We start from the raw sequence: 14,295 nt of genomic DNA on the forward strand, positions 1-14,295 counted from the left end.
ACACTGCGTCATCGGTAAGGGTCAAAGGTTCGATGGAGTTATTTTCAACCGGAAGCCAATAAATTCTGCAGAAACAGCTTGAAAATCGAGCGAGGTTTAGCTGAGTTATTGCCTTGTAAAACTTTTGTTTAGGACGGTCACAATTATGAATATATAATGAACATATTTGATTTAAAAATGCAGCAATATGGAATTTGTTACACACAAATTCTGGCTATAGGGCAAGTTGTGTTCTATGGCTCTATAGTAAGTTACACTCTGGGATTTTTGTCCTACCCACTGGGATTTTTGTCAGAAAAGTACATACTTTATTCAATAGTTGTAATATTTCCGATGTTTACATTAGGGTCTATGCATTCATCACCCATGTCAAAATGAACGCACAGGCTGTTAACAGGTTCCCCAATCAATTTACCGGAGCGGAGTTCCCACAGCGGTACAAGTGTGGCCATGATCAAAGTGAAACTGTGCAACGGAAAACATACAAAATGCTTTGAAAATGATGTTCGTGATTCATGCCTTATGCCTTTTTTGCTACCTTTCATCTGAAAAAGATTATCGCCTCCCTCCATAGCACTGAATACTAACGCGTACTGATAGGAACTGCGAGTGCCGAAGACACAAGCGACTGTTATATCATGCTGGATCTCCCTTTCTATCACTTATTCATGATGTGACATCATGGAATTGGGCTCTACCCTATCATATGATTTGCATACAGTTCAATGTATGGGCACTAAACATTTAACACATATACACGTACACATACACTGCAGTGCAAATTTGACCTCATAAATGTACATGACAGTCTCAAGCCATTAGCCGGCCAAGTGCTACAATCCCGAGGGTTTGCCTGGCGAACTCAGGTGTCATAAACTTTGTTTGTATCTCTTAAGCTGTTTGCAGCGTTACTTAGCCTAATGAAATTGATAACAACTGATATAACACAGAGAATAGCTTTGCCTCATTTGATTTACTCCTTAGAAATGATCTTACACTGTGAACTAAACTTTTGAATTATACTGATTTTTGTTAAAATAGAAAAGGTTACACAATGAAATTAAGTCACACATTCTTCGCTTACATTAAAGTTGTGGGATTTTGACTTGAAATGAGCATTAATCCAAACTATCGTATTGTCCTTGTTGATGAATGAATGCCTGAAAATATGGTATACAGTGAGAAGGATGGGAAGATATTGTCAAAAATTTATAGTGAATCCTATGTGTCGAGAATACTGTTTCATGTTGAAATGTCAAAAGTAGTGCTGGTGGGTAATTGAAAAATTTACAGCTGTTTACTTGTGTTATGTAAGAGCCCATCATCACATTTGTAAACATTGGTACTCTTTGATACCAAGTCCACTTGCTTGGCTAATGGCTTGTTCCTGTCATGATTTTGATGGTCATAATCAAGTAATTTATCTTTCCTATTTTTCTTTGTTAAAGCTTGAAACCGTGTTTTTTTTTTAACATTTGTAAATGACGTCGTTGGACGACTTCAGCGCCCACTAGTTTATTGTGCTGTGTACAGTATACTAGCTAGCTACAAGTCAAAGGGGCACAAATGGCTCATGGTTTGTTATCATACATATGATTTTTCTTCTCTGAAAGTCTTTCAAATGTGAGTAGCCAAGTTTCTCCAATGCGTCTCAATGCTTGGTAACTCTGGCAACGACATGTTGATTTTGATTGACAAACTTTGAGAACTATGACCCCAATGTCAAACATTCTACAGTACAAATTTTCTTACTGTTATCGTGTGAGGGTGCGGCAAGGAACAACAGTCACTTGTGCCTCTGGCATTCGCTGTTGCTAATCAGTATGCAGTTATCAGAGCAAGGCGGCAACTTTAGTTTTAGATAAAACGTAGTAGAAAAGGCATGAACGACTGTCAACAGTCTAACTGTATACATACTGGTAGGTTGACATTACTGTATTTATTTTTATCTAGGACTTGATAATTGACTGTATTTATGCTGATGTTGTCAGAGGTAAACTTGATCAGAAGAACAAACAATTAGAAATAGACTATGCCATCGGGAGAGACATCAGACCTGAAAATATTTCCCATATTGTGAAAGTTCTTGAAGAATGGTGAGTCTTGGTTTCATAACCCTTTGTGTAATATTTATCTTTTGTGAGGCTAGACTTCGTTTTAGCTTTGTCAGTCAGTCAGTCAGTCAGTCAGTCGGTTGGTTGATTGGTCGGTGCGGTTGGTCTGTATGTGTGTGTGTGTGTGTGTGTGTGTGTGTGTGTGTGTGTGTGTGTGTGTGTGTGTGTGTGTGTGTGTGTGTTTGTGTGTGTGTGTACATGTGTGACTTTGTACATGTATGTATGCATGTATGTCTTGACTTTGTTTTAGCTTTGTCGGTCAATCAGTCAGTCAATTTGTTTGTTTGTTTCCTTTTTTATTTGTTTGTTTGTTTGTTTGTAAGACTACACTTTGTTTTAGGTTTGTCCGTCAGTCAGTTTGCTTGTTTGTTTGTTTGTTTGCAAAGCTAGACTTTATTTTAGATTCATCAGACATTGTGTGTTTGACATTTATTCATTAATTTTTCATGTACATGTACATGTCCTATGATTTGTGTAAGATCATAACTTTTGAACTTTAACCTCCTTATATTCCAGGTGCAATGGCTGTGAAACTGTTCTCAGTGGTATTCAACAACAGATAAAACATGCAAACACATATAAAGAAAACTGTGTGTCAAATAAATTGAGAATAGAAACTGAGGTGAGTATTATGTTCATGGTCCTTTCAGATGTGTGTTATGTTTACTGCCCTTCATATGAGTGTTATGTTCATAGCCCTTCCAGATGGGTGTTATGTTCACTGTCCTGTGAGATGGGTGTTATGTTCACTGCCCTTTGGGATGGGTGTTATGTTCACTGCCCTTTGAGATGTGTAATGTTCATACCTTTGAGAAGTGTGTTATGTTCACTGCCGTTTGGGACGGGTGTTATGTTCACTGCCATTTGAAATGTGTGTTATGTTCACTGCCCTTTGAGTGACTTGACCACATTGTCAGAACTCATGATCCAGGTTCTAAAAATTGCTACAGGTATTTGCTGATAGTCCATGGTACATGGTACCTCAGACCATGTACTAGCTATTGGTATTTGCTGATAGTCCATGGTACATGGTACCTCAGACCACTAGCTATTGGTAAAAATAGTTAGATTCAATGAATAACATGATAACTATCGGTACATATATTGATTTATAAAGGTTGCAAATATCAAGAAAACATTGAAAGCAACATCCCAAGACATGGATGATCAACATATGAGTACAGACAGCAGGGAAGTGGAAACACAGCCTGCTAGAACTACAAAGAAAACATCCAAAGTGAAAGGGTGAGTTCAAATGTACTGTTAGCTACATTGTACAGTGTCGGGTGTAGTAGAATGCATATAACTTTAACACTATCCCATTAAAGGTGATTCAAAATGCTCACATTCACTATTGCTATTTTGCTAGATGACATGTTCGTGAAACGTATTCTGGTTTTAAAACTTTAAAATAGCGTCAGCAAACACCTTAAAATAACCTTTTTTAGTCCCCTCCGGACGAAGTCCGGGACGGGGACTTATGGATTGGGTTCCGTCTGTCTGTGCATCTGTCCGTCCATCCATAGCCGTTTCTTGGAGATGCCTAGACCGATTTTTTTCAAACTTGGTACAGGGGCAACATACAATAGCATACATATGCACGTCAATTTGTTTCATGATACGATCCAATATGGCCGCCTAGCAGCCATTTTGTTTGCAAATTTTCCCTATCTAAAGCCATAACTCAGACATGCTTTAACAGATCTCATTCAAAGTTGGTATTAGGACAGTGTTCTATGACATACATGTGTATATCCATTTTCATTGTGATATGATCCAATATGGCTGCCTGGCAGCCATTTTGTTTGTGAATTTTCATGTCCAAAGCCATAACTCAGACATGCTTTAACAGATCTCATTTAAAGTTGGTATTAGGACAGTGTTCTATGAGATACAGGTGCATGTGCATTGTTGTCGTGATACGATCCAATATGGCCGCCTAGCAGCCATTTTGTTTGCGAATTTTCCATGTCCAAAGCCATAACTCAGACATGCTTGAACAGATCTCATTCAAAGTTGGTATTAGGACAGTTTTCTATGACATACATGTGCATATCCATTTTCATCGTGATACGATTCAATATGGCTGCCTGGCAGCCAATGTGTTTGTGAATTTTCCATGTCCAAAGCCATAACTCAGAAATGCTCGAAGTTGGTATTAGGACCGTGTTCTAAGACATACATGTGCATATTCATTGTTGTTGTGATACAATCCAATATGGCCGCCTGGCAGCCATTTTGTTTGCAATTTTTCTATGTCCAAAGCCATAACTCAGACATGCTTGAACAGATCTCATTCACAGTTGGTATTAGGACAGTGTTCTATGACATATATGTGCATATCCATTTGTTGTCATGATATGATCCAATATGGCCGCCTGGCAGCCATTTTGTTTGCGATTTTTCTATGTCCAAAGCCATAACTCAGACATGCTTGAACAGATCTCATTCAAAGTTGGTATTAGGACAGTGTTCTATAACATACATGTGCATATCCATTTTCGTCGTGATACAATCCCCCATACCCGACCCATTCTTTATTGTTGTAGGCATGTTGCATGTCCAACAAGCAGACACAACATATCTAAGTCTGTTTGATTTAGGTTCACAAGTGTTGTTGCGTGATCAGAGTAGTGATAATTCCTTAACCCTTTACTGCCGGTCTACGGGAAAAGTCATAGCAAACTGAGGACGCCCTCATGGGTGATCTACGTGAAAAGTCGAAGTTGAACTTTAAACCCTATATATTATAATATTCATTTCTTCCTATAGGGGGTATGCCCAATTGACAATTGAATAGAGCATTTCTTGACCTTTCTAATGATATAAGATTAGCGGGTCACTGAATATTTATTAGTCGTCTGCCGTTTGTTTTGCTTCCGTATTCAGCGTATTTTCTGACAAAGATTTTAAAGATGGTGGCTTTACGCGATACTGAGATCGGAAAATCACATCACAGAAATTTTTTGTGAAAGAAGTAATGAGTCATTTGAAGGTTTTACCGTGTTCGACATCGAAGATGACAAGCCCCTAGCTCTACTAAAGATCATCATGAGTCATCCGGCAGTGAAGTTGGTTCGGACTTTGAAATTTCTGACACCGTCAGCGAGGACGATACCAGATCGGAACCTCCATTGCCCGCAGCAACAAATGACATCGACCGTGGTGCTGACAGGGACAACGATGTGTGGACTCATGAAATTGAGACCGTGGTGACATTAATTTTGACCAGGAGAATGTACGTATTTCTCAAGAGTGTCGTAACATGAGCGTTTTACAACTTTTTCAATTTTTCTTTACTGGCGCTGTAATGAATTTGATCGTGACGGAAACTAATCGTTATGCAACTCAACAGCGTTCAGCCGAAGCTAATGGCCCTAAATCGGACTGGCCGGAAACTGTAAAAACTGTTGAGCACTTATAAGTTTTTCTCAGACTGACTATTGCTATGGGTCTAGTTGATAATAAATTGAGAAATAACACTAAAAGACTGAGTAAAAAACACCGTTAGAGATTGTAGTACAGTAAGTTTTATTGAAATTGATACATTTATGCAAATGAGTTTGTTGCAGTTTGCAACATTGTGTCAAATTGTTGTTAAAACAAAAGAGAATTTAATTGTGACAAAGTTGATATATAACTTTGTGTTGGAGTTACTCCAAATTTCAGTATTTTCTACATAATTGTCAAAGGTGTCATACTTAAGTTTTTAATTCAGGCCATAAGGGTATACAGGTATGCTCTATTATACAGGAAGTAAAGGGTTAAAACCCAATCATAGCGGGGACTATGTCATTCTCAATGACTTGTTTTATTGAGGTTCGAATCGGCAATAGGATTTATGATCAACTTGAACCCAGTATACTCTCCAACATCACTAGCGTTTTCACTATTGTTGCTAATATCATAGGATATGACACAACATAAAAAGCCAGATCAATCTATTGAACATTGTAAAATCATCATTGCCAGAAGATTCATCACTCTGAGATTAATTCTGACAAGTATCAAAGTCAGAATTACTATTGTCTGCCAATGCTTACTATACTAACTGACATGAACCGCAACATGTCCTATGGTCCAGTAGTGTTACTTCTACATTCAATATCCTATGGTCCAGCAGTGTTACTTCTACATTCAATGTACTATATTCCAGCAGTATTACTTCTACATTCAATATCCTATGGTCCAGCAGTGTTACTTCTACATTCAATGTACTATGGTCCAGTAGTATTACTTCTACATTCAATGTACTATATTCCAGCAGTATTACTTCTACATTCAATATCCTATGGTCCAGCAGTGTTACTTCTACATTCAATGTACTATGGTCCAGTAGTGTTACTTCTACATTCAATGTACTATGGTCCAGTAGTGTTACTTCTACATTCAATGTACTATGGTCCAGTAGTGTTACTTCTACATTCAATGTACTATGGTCCAGTAGTGTTACTTCTACATTCAATGTCCTATGGTCCAGTAGTGTTACTTCTACATTCAATATCCTATGGTCCAGCAGTGTTACTTCTACATTCAATGTACTATGGTCCAGTAGTGTTACTTCTACATTCAATGTACTATGGTCCAGTAGTGTTACTTCTACATTCAATGTACTATGGTCCAGTAGTGTTACTTCTACATTCAATGTACTATGGTCCAGTAGTGTTACTTCTACATTCAATGTACTATGGTCCAGTAGTGTTACTTCTACATTCAATGTACTATGGTCCAGTAGTGTTACTTCTACATTCAATGTACTATGGTCCAGTAGTGTTACTTCTACATTCAATGTACTATGGTCCAGTAGTGTTACTTCTACATTCAATGTACTATATTCCAGCAGTGTTACTTCCACATTCAATGTACTATGGTCCAGTAGTGTTACTTCTACATTCAATGTACTATATTCCAGCAGTGTTACTTCCACATTCAATGTACTATGGTCCAGTAGTGTTACTTCTACATTCAATGTACTATATTCCAGCAGTGTTACTTCCACATTCAGTGTACTATGGTCCAGTAGTGTTACTTCTACATTCAATGTACTATATTCCAGCAGTGTTACTTCCACATTCAGTGTACTATATTCCAGCAGTGTTACTTCCACATTCAGTGTATATATATATATAGATATAGATATAATTATATATATATGTTACAGTAACATTTTCACTTGACGATATTCTAAAAAATTTTCCCAAAGGTTTTATTTTTATTCACTAATGTCAGAACAGACTTGTCAATGTGATGTCATTTTCTATAATTTATAATACACTTAAATACATCACTATAATCCACTATGTTTATTTTGATCACATGTGGTGTAAACATCAAATCTCACTATTCCCTCACACACTTTGGCTTATGTACATTGTTGGTTTGCTCTCAGACTGGTATAATTATTTAGTACTGGATTCTATAGGAGGTTGATGTCATTGAAGCTAGCTCAGTGTAGATTGTGACTGCAGCTAGCTCAGTGTAGATTGTGACTGCAGCTAGCTCAGTGTAGATTGTGACTGCAGCTAGCTCAATGTAGATTGTGACTGCAGCTAGCTCAGTGTAGATTGTGACTGAAGCTAGCTCAGTGGAAATTGTGACTGCAGCTAGCTCAGTGTAGATTGTGACTGCAGCTAGCTCAGTGGAAATTGTGACTGCAGCTAGCTCAGTGTAGATTGTGACTGCAGCTAGCTCAGTGGAAATTGTGACTGCAGCTAGCTCAGTGTAGATTGTGACTGCAGCTAGCTCAGTGGAAATTGTGACTGCAGCTAGCTCAGTGGAAATTGTGACTGCAGATAGCTCAGTGTAGATTGTGACTGCAGCTAGCTCAGTAGAAATTGTGACTGCAGCTAGCTCAGTGGAAATTGTGACTGCAGCTAGCTCAGTGTAGATTGTGACTGCAGCTAGCTCAGTGGAAATTGTGACTGCAGCTAGCTCAGTGGAAATTGTGACTGCAGCTAGCTCAGTGTAGATTGTGACTGCAGCTAGCTCAGTGGAAATTGTGACTGCAGCTAGCTCAGTGTAGATTGTGACTGCAGCTAGCTCAGTGTAGATTGTGACTGCAGCTAGCTCAGTGGAAATTGTGACTGCAGCTAGCTCAGTGTAGATTGTGACTGCAGCTAGCTCAGTGGAAATTGTGACTGCAGCTAGCTCAGTGTAGATTGTGACTGCAGCTAGCTCAGTAGAAATTGTGACTGCAGCTAGCTCAGTGTAGATTGTGACTGCAGCTAGCTCAGTGTAGATTGTGACTGCAGCTAGCTCAGTGTAGATTGTGACTGCAGCTAGCTCAGTGTAGATTGTGACTGCAGCTAGCTCAGTGGAGATTGTGACTGCAGCTAGCTCAGTGTAGATTGTGACTGCAGCTAGCTCAGTGTAGATTGTGACTGCAGCTAGCTCAGTGTAAATTGTGACTGCAGCTAGCTCAGTGTAGATTGTGACTGCAACTAGCTCAGTGTAGATTGTGACTGCAGCTAGCTCAGTGTAGATTGTGACTGCAGCTAGCTCAGTGTAGATTGTGACTGAAGCTAGCTCAGTGTAAATTGTGACTGCAGCTAGCTCAGTGTAGATTGTGACTGCAGCTAGCTCAGTGTAGATTGTGACTGCAGCTAGCTCAGTGGAAATTGTGACTGCAGCTAGCTCAGTGTAGATTGTGACTGCAGATAGCTCAGTGTAGATTGTGACTGCAGCTAGCTCAGCGTAGATTTACTTTTTTTTAATCAAGACTTGTTGTGTATACTGTTGCTTAACAAAACAGAGGAGAAAGATTAACTCAATTTTATCACTTTATTTTATAAATCAATTATTGTAATAATTAGTTTGTGTTGTGATTTGTTTTATTTGCAGGCTGAGAGGCAGTGGTAAATTCTGGAAATCTTCACAGAGTTGAAGACATTGGACATTTTGCTCTGACAGATTATAAAAGTTTATTATGTGAGAAGTCTGCCTGTACTGTTATATACCTATTAAGATTACTCAAACACCAAAAATCTGTCTGACATTGAACTTATCAACAAAAGTCTGCCTGGCATTGAATTTATTAACTTCAACATTTGATGTAATCTAAAAATACCCATAGAAGACTGTACTTCATTACCAAAGGGTTAAATCCTAGAATATGACAAGATACATGTCAACTGTTAAACAATGACATACTTGTTAACAACCATCAATGTGAAAATGAGATCACCCTGTAATAGGTGAATTTGAAAATTTGCTTAGTTAGTCCATACATTTAGATAGTCTATGGTAAGTCAATTCTACCAAGTTTACATGTTGTGATCTGCCAGTTTCTCTACTCTTAGTGGTTAGTTCATATTTAGTTTGAAATAAGATTAAAAAAAAAATACATTGTAGCTTATGAAGATGAATATTTATGGACACTGGGTTCATAGTTACAAATGCAATTTCTACTGACAAAGTCGAAAAAAAGAAAAGTTCTTTTGAAGTGAATGCCAGTCATGGTAGATCTACATCTATGTACAGTCATTCTGAATTTCATGAAATGTAAAAGGTTAAAAGATTGTTTACATAACTGTCAAATAAATCATTGGTCATTCTTATGGAATGTCAGCAATGGTATTGCATTATCTGAGGTTATATTATTATCACAATAAGAGCTGAGGTTCAGTGTTCTATGCTGAAGGCATCAACTTTTGTCTGTGTTTATGTATGTATGTATGTATGTATGTATGTATGTATGTATGTATGTATGTATGTATGTGTGTGTGTGTATGTATGTATGTATGTATGTATGTATGTGTGTGTGTGTATGTGTGTATGTATGTATGTGTGTGTGTGTGTGTGTGTGTGTGTGTATGTATGTATGTATGTATGTATGTATGTGTATGTATGCACAGGCACTCAAATCAATCTGTATGATTTTTTTTAAATGTATGGTAAATATGTCATATTTACCATACATTTTTAAAAAAATACAGATTAATTTGAGTGCCGGTGTGTGTATGTGTGTGTGTGTAGATGTATACATGTATGTGTCCATGTGTATGTGAATACAATGTAACTTAAAAGTGTGAAACCACCTGATTGATTGATGGTGTGTAGATGAAAAAATATTCAAATGAAAGCAATCCAATCAGTGGTTTTCAAGTTATGTTCAAAAGACTAATTTTCTGTCAAAATTGGTCGTCTCTTACAAGGGAAGTCTATGAAGTATTGTTATTAGTCCCTGCCAGACCAAGTCCGGGAGGAGAACTTATGGATTGGGTTCCGTCCGTCTGTCCGTCCATGCATCCGTCCGTCTGTTAAGAGCCGTTTCTTGGACATGCCTGGACCGATTTTTTTCAAACTTGGTACAGGGGCAACATACAATGGCATACATATGCGGATCAATTTGTTTCATGGTACGATCCAATCTGGCTGCCTAGCAGCCATTTTGTTTTGCAAATTTTCCCTGTCCAAAGCCATAACTTAGACATGCTTGAACAGATCTCATTCAAAGTTGGTATTAGGATAGTGTTCTATGACATACATGTGCACATCCATTTTCATCGTGATACGATCCAATATGGCTGCCTGGCAGCCATTTCGTTGGTGCCAGTTTTCATTTATTTATTCCATCACATCATCTTGAAGAGTAGGCATGTCCCATGTCCAACGAGCAGACACAACATGAGTAGGCATGTTCCATGTCCAACGAGCAGGCACAACATATCTAAGTCTGTTTGATTTAGGTTCACAAGTGTTGTTGCGTACGGAAGCGTATTAGTGCCAAGTTGTAAGGAAAAAAATAAAATTTAAAATCTCGTAATTACGAGATTTCAATTCTCGTAATTACGACTTTTTTCTCGTAATTACGACTTTTTTCTCGTAATTACGAGTTTTCAATTCTCGTAATTACGAGTTTTCAATTCTCGTAATTACGACTTTTCGATTCTCGTAATTACGACTTTTTTCTCGTAATTACGACTTTTCAATTCTCGTAATTACGACTTTTTGATTCTCGTAATTACGACTTTTCGATTCTCGTAATTACGACTTTTTTCTCGTAATTACGACTTTTCAATTCTCGTAATTACGACTTTTCGATTCTCGTAATTACGACTTTTTGAATGTGGTAAGCCAACAACAGTAAGTAGCAAGTCAGTTATCACTCTGAGCGCGGGATTTAGGAGTGAACCATTTGACTTTTGGGATTCCCAAGGTCCATATTTAGAAGGGGACACATCACCCTCTCATTATCAAATATGTAGTATTGTTTTGTTTTTGGTTTGCTGCGGAGGAATGGAGTTAGAGGTAACATGGAAAATATAAGCAATCACATCAAAATAGTCACAGCCTTAAAATTCGGAAAGTAACTTGTTTTTATGCCATTTTCTTCGCCCCCCTCCATCAAGTAACATTACCCTTATATAGTACTACATTCTAAGCGCTTTCAACGAAGTGCATAAAATGTATTTGGAGCTTGCGCCTTGCTGATCAAAAATAGGTCACATGCTGCCATGCATGGTGATAAAAACATCGTAAGACGCCACATGTTTTATACGAACATGAACTTTACTAATATATACATGTTTTAGATTTTCATAATAATCACAGGTTTAATTCTCCGAGTCGTAATTACGAGAATCGTTCTACAAGATTCTCGTAATTACGACTTTTTGATTCTCGTAATTACGACTTTTCGATTCTCGTAATTACGACTTTTCGATTCTCGTAATTACGACTTTTCGATTCTCGTAATTACGACTTTTCGATTCTCGTAATTACGACTTTTTGATTCTCGTAATTACGACTTTTTGATTCTCGTAATTACGACTTTTCGATTCTCGTAATTACGACTTTTTGATTCTCGTAATTACGACTTTTTGATTCTCGTAATTACGACTTTTCGATTCTCGTAATTACGACTTTTCGATTCTCGTAATTACGACTTTTCGATTCTCGTAATTACGACTTTTTGATTCTCGTAATTACGACTTTTCTATTCTCGTATTTACGACTTTACGATTCTCGTAATTACGACTTTTTGATTGTCGTAATTATGAAATTATGATTTTTTTATTGTTTGTTATTTTTCAATTTTTGAATTGTTCAGACACGAATCTTATGATTTTGATGTACTAAGCAGATGTACTATAGAGTGTTTGACACGGTAACCGGTTTGTATGATTTGATTGCGTTTTTCGTTTCTTTAAAAAAACTCGAGTGCATTAAAACAGCGAAGAATATGCTTTCATTATATGTCGGCAAAATGAATCAATAATGGGTTTGAAATTGAAGAAAATAGTATTTACCATCTGATATTTGGTAAAATTCACAACTTTAGTTTAGAATTTTCTTCATTAAGGTAAATCAGATTTATACGGTTTTGAAATTTAAAATTCAATAACGTGGCACCGTAGGTCGTTCGATCAAGTTTGAAAATGTGTGGAGACCTTTTCCACGGTTGATAAATACTTGAATATATGTATTTGGTATGGTATAATAATATTGGTTTGAGGGTCAGTTAGCCAAGTGACCGGTTTGTCGAGGTTATTGACCCTGGTATATCAGGGTGTTAGTAGGAAGGCATTGGCGAGACGTCCCCAGATAGAAACTTTATTGATCCTTCTTTTATCAGTCGTAATCCTGTCTTGTATTGGACAGTTTCCCTACATCTTCATCATTGGATATAAGTTGGAGTTGTGTCCGAATTTCAGAAGAATATCTATATGTTTAATATTGGACTCCATTATTTGAACAAATTCTTTGCTGATGAAGAATTCTTGTTGTTCTGGAATTCTTGTTTTGTGTTTATTATTTGGCTAAGTTCATTGACAGATTGCAGTGAACCTACTAACTTCTTGTTGCATCCAGTATATGTGTGTACATATGTGAACACGTTATTTCATTGCCATTTCTTTTTTAGCCTATTGGTGTTATGTAATTTCACTGGACTTATATTAGAGTGTTCAGTTCACCTTAAATGTACTTACTACCCGATGATCGGGTGTTGTTGAGAACTCAGCTGTTGCTTATAACATGAACTTAAAATGGCAGTGTGATTTTTCCAGTTAGATATCAACTTACCGGAGAATTGCGACGTAATTACGAGAATCGAAATGTCTTTACGATTCAAGTAATTACGAGATTCAAAAAGTCGTAATTACGAGAATCGAAAAGTCGTAATTACGAGAATTGAGAAGTCGTAATTACGAGAAAAAAGTCGTAATTACGAGAAAAAAGTCGTAATTACGAGAATCGAAAAGTCGTAATTACGAGAATTGAAAACTCGTAATTACGAGAAAAAAGTCGTAATTACGAGAAAAAAGTCGTAATTACGAGAATCGAAAAGTCGTAATTACGAGAATTGAAAACTCGTAATTACGAGAAAAAAGTCGTAATTACGAGAAAAAAGTCGTAATTACGAGAATTGAAATCTCGTAATTACGAGATTTTAAATTTTATTTTTTTCCTTACAACTTGGCACTAATACGCTTCCGTAGTTGCGTGATCAGAGTAGTGATATCAAGAAAAAAAAAACTGCCAGTTCCTTAAAACCCAATCATAGTGGGGATTATGTCATTCTCAATGACTTGTATAATGTTACGTAATGTTCCATTATCCTGTAGGGGTGTTTTCATGTTTGAGGTGCTGCAGTGTATGTCAGACATTAGATTTCAGTTGTGCACATTGCCATTGGCAGAATTTTTTTGTAACACACCTAGTACCTTTCCTATGTTTTGACTTGTTAATAAGTGTCACATGGTATGCAAAATTTTTATACTTCACTACAAGTTAAGTTTACCAGTCAACAATTTTCATGATGATGCCTGTATGGGCACGATAACAATGACTGATGACCTCATGTGCACATACATACATGTTTTCACAGCCGATTAAAATGCTCTCACCTTGTGCTGGCGAAGTAGACACGAGACAGAAACTTCGCGGCTTTTACAATTTTTTGAAGATAAACTTTGTTACCCATGAAACAGATTTGAATTAACAAAGTTGGTAATTATTAAAGGAGTACACTTTTGCAGATTCCTGTGTTGTTTTTGGAACTATGCAAATAAGCAATGGCATATTTTCCGAAACCATATGAAAATTACAGTTGAAAAGTATGTGCCAAGTTGTATACATAGATCAAAGACAAAGGGACAACTTTACCTAAATGAATACCATTAGATGAAAAGACAATGTCGAAATAGAGAGTAATCAAATGAAGAGTATCATCAGAAAA

At 37.0% G+C, this 14,295-nt stretch overlaps 1 protein-coding gene across 1 annotated transcript in view; it reads left to right on the forward strand.

The window, feature by feature from the left end:
- The window catches only part of LOC144444624 (COP9 signalosome complex subunit 7b-like), a 29,703-nt gene extending 20,050 nt beyond the window's left edge, over positions 1-9,653 (forward strand). The window contains exons 5-8 of the mRNA XM_078134118.1: positions 1,954-2,096; positions 2,631-2,736; positions 3,232-3,359; positions 8,955-9,653. Of these exons, the coding sequence (XP_077990244.1) occupies positions 1,954-2,096; positions 2,631-2,736; positions 3,232-3,359; positions 8,955-8,997 (420 nt within the window). The 3' untranslated portion in view covers positions 8,998-9,653. The remainder of the gene's footprint in view (positions 1-1,953; positions 2,097-2,630; positions 2,737-3,231; positions 3,360-8,954) is intronic.
- The last annotated feature ends 4,642 nt before the right edge of the window (positions 9,654-14,295 follow it).

Source organism: Glandiceps talaboti, chromosome 13, assembly GCF_964340395.1.
Source record: "Glandiceps talaboti chromosome 13, keGlaTala1.1, whole genome shotgun sequence".
In the NCBI taxonomy this organism is placed as follows: Eukaryota; Metazoa; Hemichordata; class Enteropneusta; family Spengelidae; genus Glandiceps; species Glandiceps talaboti.